The 21,016-nt window shown below is 46.8% G+C and overlaps 1 protein-coding gene across 1 annotated transcript in view; it reads left to right on the forward strand.

Annotated features, from left to right (window-relative positions):
- The window catches only part of KPNA3 (karyopherin subunit alpha 3), a 1,475,105-nt gene that overhangs the window by 281,840 nt on the left and 1,172,249 nt on the right, over positions 1-21,016 (forward strand). Inside the window, exons 3-6 of the mRNA XM_069640670.1 lie at positions 7,828-7,917; positions 8,019-8,048; positions 8,297-8,349; positions 8,428-8,523. Coding sequence (XP_069496771.1) covers positions 7,828-7,917; positions 8,019-8,048; positions 8,297-8,349; positions 8,428-8,523 — 269 coding nt within the window. The remainder of the gene's footprint in view (positions 1-7,827; positions 7,918-8,018; positions 8,049-8,296; positions 8,350-8,427; positions 8,524-21,016) is intronic.

Genomic DNA, 21,016 nt, shown 5'->3' on the forward strand with positions numbered 1-21,016 from the left:
AATCTTATCCCGAAGGAGGCTCAGAACTGCCATTTACAGACCGATCTGTCTTGGTCCTACAGCGTACCATGCAAACTCATTCCCTACCGTCCACATCAATAAACATGGGGGCTGTCCCACTTCAATATCCTCTTGCTAATCCCCAGTCATTGCAGTCTATGCAAGTATGTACACTCCACGTTGCAATCTCACCTAGGACAAATAGACGCTAAGCTTCCAATGCCTCAGGCTCTATCAGTCCCGCTGTTACAAAGCCTGCAAATTACTCCTTACCAAAAGGATACTTCCAATGCCTTACGAAACCCGGTTGGTCGTCCCAGAAGGCAATCCCCAGCTGTACTTCATCTCATGTTTAAAAAAAAAAAAGGTGCCATCGAGAGGGTTCCCCCATCAGCAAGAGGAAAGGGCACCTATTCCAGGTTTTCGTGGTCAAGAAGCCAAACAGTAAGTGGCACTCTTTTCTAGAACTGCAGTTGCTCAAGAATGGGGGGGAAAAAAGCAAACATTCAGGATGCTAATGTTGCAAGACATTCTAAGGGCAGTGCAGCCTGTATTTTAGCGTCTCTGGATCTCGGACGCCTACTTTCACCTACCAATTCACCGAAGACACCGCAAATTCCTTCAGGTTCACAGTGGACAACAGCCATTTCCAGTTTCTGGTTCTCTCCTTCGGCCTAAAATCAGCGCCTAGGACTTTCACCAAGTGTCTGGCTCCCGTAGCAGCTTTCCTCCGGAGGAAGGGCCACCACGTTTACCCCTACTTGGACTGGTTGGTCCAGGGAACATCTTAGCAACAGACGTCAGTCTCTCCACAGCACAATGCTCTGTCTATAACATCTACGCTTTGCCATCAACTTCGACAAATCCTGTCTGACGCACTCAAAGAATTTGGTCTTCCAAACATACAATCGAGTGAAACTCTCGAAGAGAGGATGGAGAAACTCTTGACTCAGCGTGCTCTTTTACACAGGAAAAATCAGTCTGCCCTTATGTCTCTCTTCCATGTCGTCTTGCATCCCTCTCATTCCAAACTGTCACCTTTTTATACGCTCCCGGTGCAAGAATCTCACATCAGATGGTCCCAGATCAAGTGCTCTTGGTCGTACAAAGTGGTCATCTCCCGGCCCCTGCAGACGCCATACAGTGGTGGACTCGCCCATACAACATCAGACAGGGCATGCCGCTGATGGAACCAGATTTCCTTTACACTGTTGTGACCGATGGCTCACAGATGGGGTGTTCATCTGGACCTGTTCCAAGTCAAAGGCCTGTGGTTACCCTCGGAGGCCTCTCTACATATCAACGTCCTGGAGCTGAGGACGGTATATTGGGCTCTCAAATCTTTTCTCCCCCTGATCAAGGGCTTGGTAGTGGGGGTTCTAACCCACAACAGAACTACCATGTTCTACCTGCACAAGCAAGGAGGGACACACTCTCAGATACTGTCCCAGGAAGCTCAAACCATCTGGCACTGAGCCATTCAGCACAGAATTCAGATCCTGGCTTTCCACCTTCCAGGGGTTCAGGACAAACCGGCAGATACCCTCAGTAGGGGCTCCTCCTAGACTCACAAGTGGCAGCTAAACAGCTCCCAGGTGGCAAATATATTTTCGAAGTAGGGGGCTTCCCCCTCTAGACTTTTTCACCAGCCCCGAAAAAAAACTGTGCCAGCAGTATCCCTCATCCGAACTCCCGGGGGCATGCACTCTTTTCCTTTGGCTGGGATGTTCGCCTACACGTTCCCCCTTTTCCTCTAATCAGGAAAACTGTTAAAATGATTTCGAAAAGTTCCCTGCAAAATCCTAGTGGCCCTGTTCTGGCCCAGGCAGACCTGGTTCTCTGACCTTCTTTAGTTGGCTGTGGACGGTCTGCTTTACCTGGGATCCCAGTCGGATCTCCTCTCTCAGAACAAGGGAATGGTATGGCATCACAACCCAGGCTCCCTGAACCTGGCTGCTTGGCTCCTGACCCATCTGAGTTCGGAAACCTAAGCGTACCTCAGGACTGTTGCCGCATTTTGGCTGCGGCAAGAGCTCATCTACCGACACATCATATACCCGTAAACGGAACCGGTTTTGCGCTTGGTGTGCTCAGCAACCTAACCTGCAAACATTGTGTGACACCTCAACTCCTTCCCTTTTGTTAGCAAAAGACGGTCTTGCAGTATCTTATGTCAAGGTTCACCTATCGGTGATATCGTTTCACATGAAAAAGAGCTTCTACCCCGCTTTACAGCGACAGATTAATGCATTTCCTGAAGGGCCTTTACAGAATCTCTTCCAAGGAAAAGATTTTCCCTCGTTTGGAGTCTCAACCTAGTTTTAACAGCCCTCATGAAACCATCTTTTGTGCCTATGTCAACGGCGGATATCAAATTCCTCACTTGTAAAGTCATCTTTCCAGTTGCAATTACATGCTCTAGACGAGTATCAGAACTGCAGGCTCGGGTCATTGATCCACCATATCTGCGCTTCACGAGGGACGGGTTGCTCCTCTCTACAAATCTTCATTTCATCCCAAAGATTCCATTAGATTTTCATAAACACTACAATCCCTCTACCAACCTTTTTTTCCTAATGCTTCTACTGCGGCTGGAAAGGCTCTACATTCTCTAGATGTTAAGAGCTTTAAAGTACTACCTGGACCGCACAAAATCGTTCAGATCCTCCAAACAGCTTTTTGTGGCTTTCTCGGCCCTTCCAGTAAAGGTAGGCCGATTTCAAAGCATGATATCTCTCGCTGGGTGGCGACTACTATATCTTTATGCCACACAAAAGCTAACGGACCACTACAATCCGCTCCCAGAGCTCATTCCACAAGGTCCACAGCGACTTCAGCAGCTCTATGGGCGGGCATACCAATCGGACATTTGCCAGGCAGCAACGTTGGCAGTGCCCCATACGTTAACATGCCGAAGACGTACAGATGGGACGTCCAGTCCTCCCAACGCCTGTTCCAGTAAGGTAAGACCCCACGGCTTCTGTATTTTTTTCTGCCTGCTCCTGTTGGTGTTTACCTTAAAGGTATATGCTTTGTTTTGTCGGATTACTGAAGGCTTGCATCCTGTTTGCCTGATATACACCTACAAGCATTTCTACAGCTACAAAATCTATTCACAGCATGTGAATCCAATGCTGGAGAAGGGAGTAGTTTCTTAACCGTAACTCCATTTCTCCGGTGTTAGTATCTTTTATGAATTCATATGCGCCCTCCAGCCTCCCCTTCAGGCTAACCTCCTTATGGTCGTCTCCTGTTTGGCGAGGTTTAAATCTGAGGGGAAGCTGCAAAGGCGGAGCTATACACAACGTCCCATTGGTGCTGCCCTAAGAACCCATAACGACATTGATTGGACACTCAAGGTGTCGGTTTGTTCCATAGGAAAACTACTATTTTGAAGTTATCAGGGTTTTTCCAGCCTGACCGGGAATCTTCACAGCATGTGAATCCATGAAAGATACCAACACTGGAGAAATGGCGTTACAGGTAAGAAACTACTCCCTTCTACAGGGCAGCATGTCACTCAACTATTCCTGCTGCGCGACCTCTGCGGTTTGAGCTGCTCAATGCTGTGACTCTGGGCACCATAACTCGCTATACAAACAGCAGTCCCGGTGTCTTCATTTGTGCTTTTGCTTTATGCATGGCTGCTCACTGCTTCTCCAACTACTTCTGCCATCATGATTTCAAATGGCCTGCACCTGAAGGGGCTTATACAAAGACCCGCTTAGGTCTGGGCATGAGGAGCACTATACTGCATATTCCAGTTCTGTGCCTCCAAACCCCTCTTCCTTATCCCAGTACTTGGGGCATTATGGGATCTGACGTCCCTCCTGATTTTAAATGTCCTAGTTTCAACCTTATCAAACTCACTTTGTTTATGGAAGGTACCTTTTTTAGAAAAGGGCCTTAAAGTGATTGTTTACTTGATTTCAAAGATGATACAAAAAGGGAACCACATAGGATGGAAACCTCAGTATCTTTACTCATGATATGATATATCTGATTTTCATGTTGAGCATAAGGGCTTTTACTACGAACACCTTGGAGTGGAGTCTGACTCAGCCAGCACGTCATTAGGTATTATGGTATCATTTGTCTCAACCTCCAAAGAAAAGGAATACTGCGTCTCTCCTGAGTCACTCTATTACCTTGGTGGTCTTCTCCTCCCAGGTGATCCACTCCACTAATACCACCCCATGGTTTAGGATCATGAAGCGTCTCACTGTCCATGGCCACCTGGGAGGAGACTTTAAGCAGGGATTCTGTGAGCACTCTGCAGGGTTTATCACCAGTGTGTACAATCCACTTAAACAAGGCTCAAAAAGTGCCCTCACTGCTAACAATTTACTAGTGATTGATTCTTGGCGTGTAAGTAATGGTGTGCTGTCAGTATGTACAGAATTGAGAGGGTGAGGGACTTTTATGGTTGGCCTGCTAGTAGCTTGAAATTGTGCATTTTGTGTTAAAACCCAGGTCTGCAACCTATTCTTCTGCATGATCTTCACCATTGAATTTGCTGGTCTAACTAATAGGTGTTATCGAAAATATCTGGAAAGCCAATGTTTGCACAAGTTATAGTGCAGCACACTTTACCCTGGATGAGACCTGAATGCAGAATACAAAATACTTTACATTGGGACACATAGATGCAATGTACAATGTAGTACATTTTTGTCTTTTTGTCTGGGGTAACTAAATGCAGACCACAATATAGTGGAATACAATGGACTTACTCTGAGACCAGAGTTCTGGTGGGAACACTGGCTTAAAGGAGGTTGGAAAGTAGATTAACCTTGCGACACCTGGGCGTAGTTGGGATTAGGAAGCCTGTGCCTTTTTGTGTCCCTTTTTTAACCCCTGGCCCCTTTTCAAGTGTTCTCACCATAACTGGTGCTATACAACTTTGTTGGCTGCTGAACTTATTTCCAGAATAAGCATCTGGAGTACTAGATCTGGTGTAAATGGGGGTGATGTAAGTGCTTTGGTATAGCAAAGTTAAATAATGGGTCGGATGATCCAGTGTACCGGCAACTGAAAGATATTTGAGTGCAGATACAATTCAGACTCTGTTTCGGGAAGCAACAGAGCACTTTACAAGTCATAGGGGTGGGGCAGAGGGTCGGGGGGGGTACACGCTCAGGGAAGCAGATTGCAAGGGATCAATACAAAGTATTGGGGTGCTAAGTGGAAGGCAATCCATTCCTTGAAGAGGAGGGTCTTGAGCACCGTCATGAAATGTAGAAGCAAGGGGGTGTCTCTGGTGGCTGGGAGGAGATATCGGAGTCTCTAGTTGTAGACTGAAAAAAGGCCCGATTTTTCTGGTTCTTTCAATCCTGCACCATCAGTCTGAACATGTCCTTGCTTCTGGTAGATTGTAGGCCTCCAGAGATGCTATACTTCTCAGCAACCTATCTTGAGGACTTAATGTGGCAACCTTGTATATGATGCAGCATGATTTGAAGGCGATACATGCTTTCAGGGGGAGCCAGTGCAGTTTGATTGCTGGGGCGTTGAGTTGTCCTGCAGCATGTAGGACACATCTTGTGGTGGTTGTCAGAAGGCCTTCCAGGAGGGCTTTGCCCCATCCAGGTGGGAGAGGACCAAGGATTGAACAGCAAATCTTTTTTTTGCTGGGATCATGAGCTTGTTTTTGTTTTTTCCACAGGAGGTAAAGTTGGTACTAAGCGATTGTCTGTCTTGTCATGTAATCCTAGAATGAGGGGGTCTCTTGATGCGGAACCCAAGGGACTTCGAGCAGGTAGTCGGCTGTGGTGTGAAGCCCTTGAGGTTCATAGCATGATCTCTGCGTTAATGCCAGTAAGACTGAGATCCTTCTCATTGGTACACCCGCTCCCTCTTTTCCTCTCTGGCTGTGACACTCTGGGCCTCTTCCTGCTCCTTCCTTTGAGGGGAAGAACCTTGGTATCATTTTTGACTCCACCTTCTCCTCACTTCACATCTGACCTCTCTAAGAAGTGAAACTATCAGCTGCACCTCCTCAGAGGTATTCTTCCTTTTCTCACTTTCCCCCAGAAGCTCACTGTTTCCAGAGCTCTGGTCCTCTCTAGTCTGGACTGTTACATCAGCCTCTTTCTAAATCTTCCTACCTCTACTCTTCAACCTTTACAACTTATCCAGAACAGGACTGCAAGTATTGTCCTTGGCCTCAAGCCCAGGGATCGTATCTCTCCCCTCTGCATCATCCACAAGGCTTTCTGGGGCATGGGACCGCTCTACCTCTGACTTTCTCTTCCAAATCCTTTCTTCTCGAGCTCTGCGCTCATCCACCTCCAACTCTTAAGATCAAATGCTTCTCCAAGCAGAGAGTTGGGGGCAGATCTCCTCGTCTGGGGTCTCCCCCTGGAACAGCCGCCCTGCCTCTCTCAAACTGTACCTGAACCACCACCTGGTTCCGGAAGCAACACTTGACCTTCCTTTTTGCTTACTTTCTCTTCCTCTCCCCTGCTGATGCACCCTACTGCTCGGCGCCCTGGTCCTCCTGTGAACTCTGGCCCAGGCTCCTGCATGTCAGTTGCCCTCGCACTGCCTCCTGGCTCCCCAGCACTTAAGGGTCTGCATCTGCAACCCTACAGTCCTTTCTCTCTGCACTTATGAGCCACCAGCTGGCTGCACTTGTGAATTAACTCCACTTCCCCCTTCCCCGCACTTGTGCGATCTGAATGAGACGAGGCCTAGTAAGATGGTTATTTTGTCCTCCCTATATTTCCCCCTGTCTTGTTGTGCCTAGAAACACTTGTGTACGTGTACAGGCGCGTTAGGAATGCCACATCATATCCAACAGCTAAAAAGGCTGCAGTAACACCAGCACACACCAACAGATTTGCATACTAGCTTCCGAAAACAGTGGGTGATCTTTTTGGGTGGGAGATTAAATAAAAGGGATAGCCCACAAAGCATTTAGGTGTTTCTGCACTTACATTGGGTTCTTGGAGGCAAAACAGTGTGTGGTATTATATGCTTATATTTTGTCTTTAAATATAGCAATAAAATCAGGTTGTGGCAGAACAGATTGGCTGGTAACAGCCCGGGTCCCAAGTTCTAGGCCAGAGTTTAACGATGGGCCTTGGAGCCGGTACCACTGGATCTGGTTTCTTTGCTATTGGCATCCCAAGTTTTCAATCCTAAAACCTGAATTGCTAAGAGCAATATATTTTGTTTGAATGGGAAGCGCTTGGGTGTAATGTATGTTCCAACAAAAAACGTATATAAGATGGCTGCCGTGGAGATGGAAGGTGAGGCTTCCTGCGGAAATTCTTTTCCATTTCGGCCTGGGAGGCTGGAGTGGTGACGACTGCAGTGATGCCACCAAAGGAATCTGGTAATTGGGGTCAGGCGGTGAGGAGGGAAGGTGCCGAAAACCAGACGAAGGGGAGTGTGGGGAAAGATGGCAGGGCGGGTGTTGGCAGCCTTCAGGTTACTTGGAATATGGCTTAGGTCATGCGATACAAACCAATCAACCTGATTTTTATTCCCCCCTCCACACCCCCATTTGCTAATAAACATTTCCTTTTGGGGAGGACATTCTAAATTGGATGGGGGGGGGCTTATTGCCTTGAAATGTTTATGAAGATTGTTGGCAAAAGTAAATACAACAGATGTCTCAGTTTGAATGTTTCTCTAGTATGCCTAATATGGCCATTGAGTCCCTGAGCTGCATAAGTAATCCACTAGCTAGATTGTTTCTACTTCCTGAAAAGCTTACCCAAGGATGGGTCCTGCACCTTAAGTTTGTGCTCAGGTTTTGGGCCAGAGTGAAGTGTCGCTCTATAATGGTCATTTTTCTTTTTCTCCACCCCTCCCCCACAGAACAAAAGAGATGAGCACTTATTGAAAAAGAGAAACGTCCCCCAAGAAGAGAGTTTAGAAGATTCCGATGCTGATGCCGACTTCAAGACGGTGAATGCATTTTATGCTATTTTACAAAATTTGTCTTGTGGTAGATATTTTGCAAATGTTATGCTCTCAGCGTTTCTAACTGTTTTTCTTTTCCTTTAAAGCAAAATATTACGCTAGAAGCCATATTACAGGTATGTATTTTAGTTTTTGCCTGCCCAAAATCCAATACTATTCTTTTAAGCCTACAAGGAATCTGAGAGTTGTAATTGCTGTTGGCGTTTTCAATGCATTCAAAATGCATTTGACAATCTTTCCCTGGGAGCTCAAAGAAGTTGATTTGCGGTCTGTTTGACATTTGTACTTTTGCCTCCTGTTGCCCAGTTTCCTTTTTTTGCGGTCATACAAGTTCCTTATTTAATGTTGGCTTGTCTTTTTGCAGAATGCAACTAGCGATAACCCGGTTATCCAATTAAGTGCTGTTCAGGCTGCAAGGTAAAATAAAAACTGAGCACAGTTTCTTAATTATTGGGTTTTCTTACACAAAAAAACAGTGCTTACTTTTTTTTCCAGAAAGTTATTATCAAGTGATCGCAATCCACCCATCGATGATCTAATAAAATCTGGAATTTTGCCGATTTTGGTCAAGTGTCTTGAAGTGGATGACAAGTAGGTCTTTCGTTCAAATATTTGTTTTCTCCGAAACCTATTGGGCCACATATTTTCAGACTTTGTAATTGGAAGTTAAGCTTTGTACTTGGAGAAGAAGCGGATAATGGCAACGTTGATTTTGTTTGCTTGCTCTTGTCCGGCCCAGTTTGCCTTTGCATCATGGGTGTTGGGGGCGGGGGTGGTTTGCGCGGGCAGGAGGGCGAATAGGCTAGTATAAACCTAATACAAGGGGTTACACTTTCAAGTTGTAAGCTACTAGCCATGCATAAAACACCAACTGCCACATCCAATTCTCTGTATATACACCATTTCTTACTGTTCTTGAGCCGATCACTCTCCAGTGTCTAGTGCAAGTGTTGAGGCCTGCTATTAATTTGTAGCTGGAAGCAGAAGAGGCCAAATGACCCTTTCTGTGAATGTTGGAGAAAAAAAAAACTCCTTGCCTTACTTTAAGGGTAGGCAGGCACGCACTATCGTTGGAATACAGTCATCCTAATGGATGATTGGAGCTCCTGTATTATATTTTTCATGGCATGTTGCTCTGAGAATTCGCTCAAATTTGCGAGTGACTTAAATAAATTTACATGCAGATGTTTTTGAAACCAGTGCCCAAAAGGCTGTAATGCAATCTAAAAGCTAACAATTTGAAATCTTCTTGAAAGGCAATTATCGCTCCATCAATCTGTTACTTTCCCTACTAGGGTATGAATGCTGTATCAATGTCATAGGCATAGGTTTCAGATGTTTCACATTCCCTCAACTGTGCCAAATGTCCTCAAGACGTGAACTCCATGGATGCATAAATTATTTTGGGGACCTTTTGAAGGAAATGTATTCTCAGGAGTTTTATTCAACCAATCAGCAAGACTTCTATTTTGGACCATATATCATTGCATTTTTTTTCTTTCAATGCATTTTACCTTGCGTATAACACTAAGATCTGCAAACCTCCATCTTGTGATAATTTAATCAGTTGATCGATTGACCTAACTTAGTTCCCTGGTGGCATTAAATCCTACGCAGTGCACCGGCAATGCTGTTTTATGACCCATGTCACAACATTCGTACACATCGTAGAGACAAGTCCTGTATGAGGATCTATGAAATTACATTTCCACATGTGCAACGCTCATTCAGTGCACGCATTTATTTTCGTCTCTGCGCACAAAACTTTATTATATTTTACTTTAAAGTCTCAACTACTTGCAGTGATTCAGTGCATCAGTATGTTTTTGTATTAAAATGCACATTTTTTAAATGCATCAATTGTAGCCATTACATCTGTTTATGGCCCTAACTATTTAAAGAACTGATCATCCATCAATACGATTTTGGGCTATTACAAATAATAGAAGCGATAAGAGACTGTTAAATGAAATAATTGTCCAAATTAACAATTTGTATACTGTAATTTGAAATACTTAGTGTGAGTCAGTTCTTTCTTTTGAAATGCCAATGTTCCCTTGACTGCCAAATCCATATTCCCCAAATGTTTGTCTTCATTTTGGACTTGAGAGGTGGTTAGTCAGAAGCACATGGCCTACTAGTTTAAAAAAAGGTTAGCATCCAACAAAATCCTCTCTAGGTGACTTGGATTTAAAAGCATGCAATAAGCTTGTTGGTTTACATTCTAGGAATAGTGCAGGGACAAACTGGTCCAGTACTGTTGCGTCAAATAACGATCATGCCATTGGATAGTGTGATTTTTATTTGACTGGGTATTCCATCAAATGGCGTATAGTTCCCATGGTGCACATATGTTACGGACACATCTACAGGTCGGTACAAAAGTGTTTTATTATTGGGCCATTAGCAGTTATAGAAACATTTCCTATATTTAAACTATACATGCTCTTACAATTGTGCTCATGGGAAGCCCTTAATGGTCCACATTTTATTTCGTGGTGTGGGTGGCTATGTCCTGTTTAAAAGGTATTGCATCGAGTCCTATCAATAGACATGTATACTGTGTGTAATATTCTGAATATTTGATACATTTTCAACAGAGGGGGTGATTACCTTTTTATTAAAATATGAATCGACTTCCAGACACCAATACATGCCCGCCATAAAATTGGTGATCCTAGTTTGTTTCACCTCTTAATTCACAACTATACTGTTATAGTAAAAACACGTAATACACTCTAAGCACGTTAGTCGCTTCCATTCCAGATGTCGAGTTTGCTCTCAAGCAAGTGTTAAATGTTTTTTCTGTGTGAGTCTAAGTAGTCTTTTTTTTTTAACAAAGTGTCAATTCTTCGTGGTTCCTTGCAGCAAAATATTCTATTTTAGGAATGTAGTACTGACTAAAAACCAGTCGGTGTTGAGAGAATAAAGCCACGCACCAAGGTTAGCAGTGTTTGAAATCTGAGTTCACACTTAGATTCGCTGCACAAAATATTACATGGGGGGGTTTTACCAAATAAACACAAACATGAATACAGGAAGAGAATTAGAGACACAATCAACAAATGACACAAGATGCAATTAATTTATATTTCATTCAATCCTTTTTTGGAACTTGGATTACATATGTCTCGCTTTTTCTGATGCAAGAAATGCTGACGGACTGAGATTAAAGCATGGTTGACACTGCCTGAGAGATTCATGTGACCTTGATACATTGCGCTGGATTTACAAAGTGTTTTCCAATGTGATTTCACAATTGAGTGCTGGTTGGGAATTCATGCCCATAGATTTAATTTTAAAGAAGACAGACTGATGCAGATATATAAAGGAAAGCAAAAGGGGGAAAAATAAAGATGGAGTAAGAAAGATGGGAATAGAAAGAAGCATAGAAACAGATTACAAGAGTGATGGGCATAGCTTGGATTATGAGGCAGAAAGTGATTGCGCAGCGAGAGAGTAAACATAGAGGGCTGCCCCATTGAGAGAGAATTTGGCAGAAAGCAGTAGAGAAATGGAGCGACAGACAGGTAAAGGTGAAGATAAAGGCAATAGAGGAAGTTGTATCTTTAGAGTTTAGAGAGCTCTATAAAGGTAGTCAAAAGTGATTGAAAGAAAAGATTAGAAATGGAGGGAAAGTTCGACATACTGCTTGTTGAAGGGGGGGCTGCAGAAGGAGGGCAGCAGATTGGGGGGGGATTAGGGGAGGGGTGCAGGGGAAGAAAGGGGCACAGACTGGGGTAGAGGTGCAGTGAAGGGAGTGGGAGCGGCAAGAGCTCATGTAGCATTTTGTACTTTACATAGTGAAAGTCATGGGGAATGATGGAGAAAAATGAGAGATTGAAAAGGAGAGAAATGGATATGGAATGTGTCAATGAGATTTGGTGCGAGATGGAGAGAAATAGTAACCCATAAATATAGAAGAGAAGAAATTGTGAAAGAGGAATAATAAAGTGTTAGGCAGAATCCTGTGCAGTTCCCTTAGGGAGCACTACAGAAGATTAGGACTACAGGTGAGAGCAATAAATCCCCTTTGGTATCAGTCTGTACCACAAAGATTTAGTTGGTAGCTGTGGCTGAGCAGTCAGACTTATCTCAAGAGGGAGATGAGCAGTATTCTGGGTTTAGACATAGGCCTACAGTACTATGGCAGAAGGAAACACTGACCAAAGCTTTGTATTAAAAAGTGTGTATATATATATTTCTGATGTTTGTTAATCTGCTTAGATTCACATGCTGTACATAGGTCCGACATCCAGTGGTCACTGCGGAGTATTGCATTTTGTTTTTCGTAGTCGAAAAGGGGACGTCGACAAGGGGTGTCTGTAACACTATCCCTATAGTGACGTGCGTTGTACCCATAATCCCTCACGCGTCGAGGTCCCTCGGATTGTTTTTTTCCGCCCAGCTTCTGGTCGCCTTACGCGGAGCTCCTAGAGAGACATTGCAAATACTTACTACGGACCTCGGTCCTTAATTATACTTATTATATAGTTAAAGATCCCTCCCCTCGACGTTAGCTGTGAAGCTGTTTCTCCGCCGAGCAAGTTTTCGACGGAGGGGAAGAGATGGAGGAGATCCTTCGGCGCTGCTGAACACGTGGCCTGGCCTCGCCGGCTAACATACAGTAGGGAGAGTGGGGGTTCAAACTTTTATCTTCTTTTTGAGAATGTCTTTCTTTCTCCCCTATCTTTCCCTTGGGGTTGTTATCACCAGTTATTATTGCCTCAGCTATGGAGAGGACACCTTTTAAGTTTTGCCCACGCTGTAGGGGCAAATACACTTGGAAGGACAAACACAAGCTCTGTAATCGTTGCTTGCCCCTCGATCATAAGGAGGACAGCTGCGCGGCCTGTAAGCTCTTGAAACCAAGAACTCTTAAAGAACGCAAAGGTAAGAGGTGGGCGGACTACGCGAAGTCAGTTTCCTCACCCACCGCCGCTGTTACAGAAAGTGACGAGGAGGGTGATAACTCGACGTCCGTTACGGAAGTCATTAACCCCCAGAAGGAGCGCTCGCGCTCCTCGACGTCCGTCCCCGACGGGCTCGGCTCACGCCCTGCTCATGGGGATGAACACCCCGGCGACAAGGACGCACACAGACCCCATAGGCCTAAGCACACAATCCACGGCTCTTCTTCGTCGAAGACGAAGGATCCATCAGCGCCGAAGGGGACGCAGGGCACTCCGGCGTCTACCTCAGACCGTAAGGGTCTCAAGCCCCACCCGCAAACGCAGCCGCGACCAGCGATTGGGCTTTCATCAAACACGGGCGCTACCCCAAAATCATCCGACGTAACGCTCCATAGAGCGGCCGTCGAGGAACAACGCGTAACGCAGGCAACGTCGACACCAGAGTCCTCTACTGACAAACTCGTTGTCGAGAGCCTGGCGAGAATTATTTCCGAAGACACACGTAAGCGGACGACGAAACAAACGTCGAATACCGCATAAAAAGCTATAGAAACGCTGAAAAAGCATAAAAGTAGCCAGGAAGTGCCCCTTTCATCTAAGGGCACTTCGGAACTACCGGAGGGCTTTTCAGATGGCGACGGAAACCATTCTTCGACGTTGTGGGAGCGTTATAAGCGTTTTGAAGGTGAAGACACTGATTTCCCCCCTCTAGACTATTCAGGGGTCCCCCGTGAGTCCCTTAAAAGACTCCATTCTTGTATGGAGAAAATGGAAAGGTTTTTGGGAAACCAAAACCCACCCACACCCAAAAGACTAAGAGAATGGCCCCAGGATGACCCTAGGGTCAAAATTCCTAGGCTGTTTCCCCCTTCTGCAGACGTATATGACCTCACGGAAGAGGCGCAATACCTCCAGGAGGATGATGAGTGTTTGGGTGGAGAGGAAGAACATGAGGAAGAGGGGTTTGAAGAAGATCCTTACACTAGTGCAGGAGCTTTCGAAGAAGATACAGCTACCTCGCAGCCTTGGCAATCCCCATCAGTGCACTCAGACCCTGATGTCTTTCACCCTTCTCCTCCCAAGGATTCACCTATTGGAAACACCTCTCCCATAGATGACCAACCTTCACTTAATGCACTATTGCGCAAGGCAGCAGCGCATTTTGAAATAGACACATGGGAGACTCTTCCTGACATAGACTTTGTAGAGAAAGTTATTAAAGAAAAAGCCCCTGTTAGTCAGTCTATTCCGCTCCTGGCTTCTATAAAGAGAAGAATAACTCCTTCCCTTTCCAATCCTGCTTTAGTCAGAGGGGTCAACCCTCGGATAGAAAAGCTCTTCAGCCCTTCGCCCTCTGACCCGTTGTACATCAGAGGCCATTCTATTCCGGACTCCCTCGTAGTTACTAATACAAGGAAAAGAGCAGGGGTACCACTATCCACTAGTGAGGCACCACCTGACAAAGAGGGCAAAAAGCTCTACGCACTTGGGAAGAGAATCACGACGTCCGCCGCCTTTTCAACTAGGATTGCAAATAACAATTCCCTACTAGCTAGCTACGCAGATGCACAGTGGAGCAAGCTGCGCAGCGAAGCAGAGGACGCACCAGAACCCCTGCGTTCACGCCTGTTAGCTACAATCTCAGAGGGAACTCTTGTAAACCAGGGCATCGTAAAGAACTCCTTAGATGCCGCAGAGACGGCTGGCCGTTCCCAGGTTCAGGGAACACTTCTCAAACGTCATGTCTGGCTGCGCAATTCGGGATTTAAGCCGGAAACCCAGGATTCCCTGATAAATAAGCCCATAGAAGAAACACATCTGTTTGGGAAAGCAGTTGATGAGGCCCTAGAACACGCGAAGAAAGAGTTTGATACCATCAAAACTCTTGACCAAATTTCTAGGCCCCCTAACGGACGCGGCTATGGCAATAGACGCTCCTTTCGTGGCCAACGCCAGCAGCAAAACCAACAGCAATTTTACTCTGCTACCAACTGGCCCTCTAACCAGGGTAACAACACCCAGTTCAGTCAAAGAGGCCAACGCCGTGGCAGGGGAAGAGGTCGCGGCTCCAGCCCCAAAGGTTCCACGCCCAATACCAACAAATGACCCGAAGATTCGGGTCCCCTCCCATGCATCACCGGTCGGGGGCCGGCTAACATCGTTCCTTTCAGCATGGTAGGGAATATCGTCATACAGCTGGGTATTATCCACCATAGCCGACGGATACTGAATCGAATTCAACGGTTCCCCGAAGTACAGACCCCCACGGAACCGACGCATGACACCGGAACACCTCACCATTCTTCTACAAGAAGTAGAAGAGCTACTGAAAAAAGAAGCTATAGAGGCTGTCCCCCTATCTCGGGTAACAGAAGTTATTTATTCAGTATACTTCCTTGTACCCAAAAGGGACTTAACCATGCGCCCTGTATTAGATCTGCGCCCAGCGAACAAGTTGGTCAAACCACAAAAGTTTCGTATGGTGACCTTGCAGGAAGTAATCCCACTGTTATCACAGGGGGATTACATGACAACACTGGACATGAAAGATGCATACTTTCATATTTTAATGTTGCCAGCGCACAGAAAATACCTCAGGTTCAAGATAGTGAACAAACACTACCAGTTCAGAGTACTACCCTTCGGGATAGCATCTGCACCAAGGGTATTCACGAAGGTACTTACAGTGGCAGCGGCCCACCTGCGCAGGTTATCCATCCCAGTATACCCTTACCTCGACGACTGGCTCATAACAGGGGATTCTTACGAGACATGCTTCTCAAACACCCAAAAGACTGTAGACCTTTTGTTCCAACTGGGCTTCTCCATCAACGAGAAGAAGTCCAGCTTAGACCCCAGCCAAGTCAAACAATTCCTAGAGGCTCTAATTCGAACAAAGGACGGCCTCGTCTTCCCCTCCAACGAGAGGGTCCAAAACATGCTGTTTGAGATCCCCAATATGTGGCAGGTCGAGAGGTGACGGTGCGCAAAGCGATGCGTTTGCTAGGTATGATGGCGTCGTGTATTTATTTGGTACCTCACGCGCGCATGCGGCCAATGCAAGAGTGGCTCAACAGCCAGTGGTGTCAGGCCAGCGGACAATGGGACGATCTAGTGGTGGTCTCGCAGGCCTTGGTTCTCTCGCTACGGTGGTGGACAAAGGAAAACCTAATAGGGAAACCCTTTGCCACACCCGCGGTGGAGGCCACTCTAACCACGGACGCATCCCTCACAGGATGGGGGGCTCACCTATCCCATCAGACTGCTCACGGAGTCTGGACTCCGAACGTAGCATCCAAGCATATAAACCTTCTGGAGCTACTAGCGGTGTTCAAAGCACTAAAAGCCTTCCAGGAACACCTTCAAGGGAAGACAGTGATGGTCCTTACAGACAGCACCACAGCCATGTACTACATCAACAAGCAGGGGGGAAACCCACTCTCCAGGACTGTCCAAGCTGTCTCAGAATATATGGAAGTGGGCTCTCAAAAACATGTTCCTACTGTCACAACACGTACCAGGGGAACTCAATCTGCTAGCAGACGAACTCAGCAGAGACTTCCCCCTGCCCGAAGAGTACGAATGGCAATTGCACGAAGACATCGTCTTAGACGTCTTCACGCAATGGGGATTCCCGGAAATAGACCTGTTCGCAACACTGGAGAACTCACAATGGCAAAGTTACGCCTCCAGGTACCCCCAAAACCAGTCAAAGGGGAACGGTCTGTCGATTCAATGGTCAGGGAAATTTTTTTACGGCTTTCCCCCGACTCCCCTCCTCAACAAGGTGGTGCACAAGATGCACCAGGAACAGGTTACCATGATACTAGTGGCCCCAATGTGGGCCCGGCAGCCATGGTTCGCTCACTTGATGGAGATGTCCCTATCTCCCCCAGTGAGACTTCCCTACCTGTACAACATGCTGTCACAGGACAAGGGCAGGACACTGCATCCATGCCCTCAGACCATGAACTTAGCAGCCTGGCTCCTGAGATCATAGAATTTGGACATCTACAACTCCCGCAGAGATGTATGGACATCCTCAGGGAAGCCAGAAAACCTAATACTCGCCACTGCTATTCTAGCAAGTGGAAAAGATTTGTCATCTGGTGTAGAGGTAAGAGCATCAACCCGGTTGACTGCTCTCCCACGAACATTGTTCTGTACCTGACCCATTTACTGGATTCAGGTCTAGTGTTCAATTCCATTAAAGTCCACCTAGCGGCACTTTCTGCATACACCACTTCCCAACTTAAAGTGTTGTGGTGGAAGATACCAGTTATCAAAGCCTTCATGGAGGGGGTAAAGAGAATACTCCCTCCGATAGCTAACCCAGCTCCCGGATGGGACTTAAATGTGGTACTTTCTAGACTCATGGGCCCTCCCTTTGAACCCATGCACAAAGCAACTCTTAAGGACCTCACTCTTAAGACTGCTTTCCTAATAGCTATCACCTCCATTAGGAGAGTAAGTGAACTACAGGCTCTTTCTGTTCTAGACCCCTTCGTAACAGTTCACAAGGAGAAGGTGGTTCTACGCACACACACCCAAGGTTTGCACCAAAATTCATCTCGAAGTTTCATGTAAACCAGTCAATAGAACTACAAACGTTCTTTCAAAACCCTTCCAGCTTGGGAGAAAAAAGTCTGCATACACTAGATGTACGCAGAGCTGTCATGTTCTACATGGAAAGAACTAGACCACTGAGAAAGACTAATCAGTTCTTTATCTCGGTGGCAATAGGAAGAGAAGGAGATGCAGTCTCAAAGTCCACTATATCTAGATGGATTGTTCAATGCATCACTATCTTACACTCTTGCTAAGAGAGAACTACCCTTCAAGCCAAGAGCACATTCCACTCGAGGCACTGGGGCTTCCATAGCGTTCATTGCAAATGTTCCCCTTGAGTCCATCTGCAAAGCGGCTACCTGGAGTTCTGTGCACACCTTTACAAAACACTGTCTAGATGCACACTCTAGATCTGACTCCCAGGTGGGACAGGCAGTATTAAGACATCTTTCCTCTACTGTTCCTTTTCCTAACCCACTGCCAACTCCGGGTACTGCTCGCTAGTCTATGCACAGCATGTGATTCTAAGCAGATTAACAAACATCAGAAGACAATGCATTACTTGACGTAAAAGCATTTCTGATGGTTGTATCTGCTTAGATTCACATGCGCCCACCCTTTCTCCCCGCTCGGATGGAAGGAACATAGACATCTTCTACATCTCTCTCTTTTCTGTACTCACTCACGTATAGAAGGCTCCCTCAGGGCAGAAAAAATACAAACAGAGGGACCTCGACGCGTGAGGGATTTGTGGGTACAACGCACGTCACTATAGGGATAGTGTTACAGACACGCCTTGTCAACGTCCCCTTTTCGACTAAGAAAAACAAAATGCAATACTCCGCAGTGACGAATGGATGTCGGACCTATGCACAGCATGTGAATCTAAGCAGATACAACCATCAGAAATGCTTTTACGGTAAGTAATGCATTGTCATATATATATATTTTCTGAGGCTTGTGGAATCTGCTTAGATACATGCTGTGCATAGGCCGACATCTAGTGGGAGCTGCGGAGTATTAGTTTGTTTTTCGAAAATGGGCATCGACACAGGGCATGCCAGTAATACTATCCCTAGTGTGACGTCCACTGTACCCATGATCCATCACACATGTAGGACCCTCAGATTGTTTTTTTCCGCCATACTGGTCGGAAGCATTGCGCGGAGGTCCCTGGCTTTCAGCCATTTTGCAAGAAATCAATATTAATTTCCCCGTTCTTTCACTCCCACGTCGAGTCATCGAAGATCGACGCCGGTCTGAAGAACAAACAACCGTCGAGAGCTTCATGACGGACTTTGGGCCTCGGAAGGCCTCTGGCCTCGGCCTGGGCCTTGGAAGGCCTCTGCCCTGCAAGTAGGGAGAGTGGGGGGTGGAAACATACTCTACACTCTATTTTCCTAAACACACTAGCCCGCTGCCATAAGGTGACATATGTAAAGTGTTCCATTTAAATTTTGCCCCAAGTGCAACCGCAAGTACCCTTGGGTTGACAAACACACCACCTGTAATCTCTGCTTGCCGAGGGACCACCCCGAAGCTAACTGCAGAGCGTGTAGGAGTTTTAAAGCAAAAACACTCCAGGACGTTGGGCCCACTACACCAGGCAGCTCGAGGCCATGGAAGCGATGGGTGCCTTCAGTGATGGCAGCAATGCCGCCTTTTCGGACGGCAAGGGTACCGGGGTGCCAGAAGACACCCAAGCGCTAGTCCCCGACCTCGGAGGATTGTCCGGCAGGGCAGTTATGGGGAACACACCCGACGACACAAGCGCTACCCAATCTTCTACACCTAAGAACACTAAGGCCAACCGAGACTCGAGACACGTGTCAAGTTCACGGAAGAAAGAGGCACAAAGAGAGCGGTCCACCGAATCGGTGTCCTCTGGGCGTTCCAGGTCGAGATCGCCGCATGACACACGGCAACCGTCCACAGTTGCCAAGAGTGCCTTGCTCCCTAAAGTAACGGAGGTACGTTCGTCAGAAGACGAATCCGACCTCCATCCCCAAGCCGCACACCAAAAGTCTGCTCCGGCAGCCCATTCGGCGTCTGCCTCCGAGTCCCGACGTGCGCACTCAAAAGAGAGCGAGAGTACCCCCGAATCTCGACGCCAGGCGTCAAAAGATTCTGGAAAAGTCAAACCGTCAGGGAAACTCTTCCACTCACGGGAAAGGGGACAAACAGCAGAAAAAGTCTACACATTCTACTTCTGCACCCTAGGTACACAACGACAAACACAGGTCGTCAGATAAGGACCCTTATTCCCTACACACACTAGCCCGCTGCTATAGGTGCATATGGAGAGTACTCCATTTAAATGTTGCCCCAAGTGCAACCGCAAGTACCCTTGGGTTGACAAACACACCACCTGTAACCTCTGCTTGCCGAGGGATCACCCCGAGGCCAACTGCAGAGCGTGTTCAAGGCGAAATCACTAAAGGACCGCTCCACTAAACGTTTGGCCCACCACGCCAGGCAACTCTAGGCCATGGACACGGTGGGTGCCTTCAGTGATGGCAGCGTCGCCGTACTTTTGGACGGCGAGGGCACAGAAGTGTCGAAAGACGCCCAAGGTAAGTCCCCGACCTTGGAGGATTGTCCGGCAGGGCAGTTATTGGAACGCACCCGGCGACACGAGCGCTGCCCACACTACTAATACACATAAACACTCTAAATCCAACCGAGAATCCACACGTGCATTGAGTTCTCGGAAAGAGGCACAAAGAGAGCGGTCCACGGAATCGGTGTCCTCTGGGTGTTCCAGGTCGAGATCGCCATACGACACAAGGCAACCATCCACAGTTGCCAAGAGTGCCTCGCTTCCCAAAGTCAGAGGTACGTTCGTCAGAAGACTAATCTGACCTCCACCCACAAGCCGCACACCAGAAGTTGGCTCTGGCAGCCCGTTCAGCGTCTGCCTCTGAGCCCTGACGTGCACACTCGAAAGAGAGAGAGTACTCCGAATCTCAATGCCAGGCGTCGAAAAATCTCAGAGAAGGTGAAAACCTCAGGGAAACGCTTCTACTCAAGGGGAAGTTGGTAAACAGCAGAAGTCGTCCTCTCACTCTACTTCTGCACCACAGAAACATAGGTAAAAACAAAGTCTTCAGATAACCAAAATTCCAAGACCCCTGTCCCTGCCCCTAAGTCCCCTTCTATGATTTTGGAAACTTCTCAGGAGGTTGTCATTCCCAGCTCCAGAGAATGGAGCAGTGAAGATAGACAGTGTAATGAGGAGAATATCCTCCCTGGCTGATTTCTACTCTAAAAACCCAGAACATTTCCTCAGTTATACCCCAGACAACGCTACTCCTTCAGGATCCAGGGACCCTCAGCCCCCTAGTAAGAAACCTCAATTTGAGACTCCAACTCGGGGCCTGATTTCAGACCCTTTCTACATACAACCTTACCAACCGTATGGTGAGGATCCAGATTTAGTGATGTTCGACAACCAAATGGGGGTAGATTATTATGGAGATGCCGAGGGCCAGGATGGGGAGGAGGATGGCATTGCAGAAGTCTACAGGATAGACTCTCCTGTTCGCAAAGAACCTCAGGTTACCGACTCTCCAGTAGATAACCAGCCCCTTCTAAATGAGGTC

Source organism: Ambystoma mexicanum, chromosome 7q (assembly GCF_040938575.1).
Source record: "Ambystoma mexicanum isolate Mex_15411 chromosome 7q, UKY_AmexF1_1, whole genome shotgun sequence".
In the NCBI taxonomy this organism is placed as follows: domain Eukaryota; kingdom Metazoa; phylum Chordata; class Amphibia; order Caudata; family Ambystomatidae; genus Ambystoma; species Ambystoma mexicanum.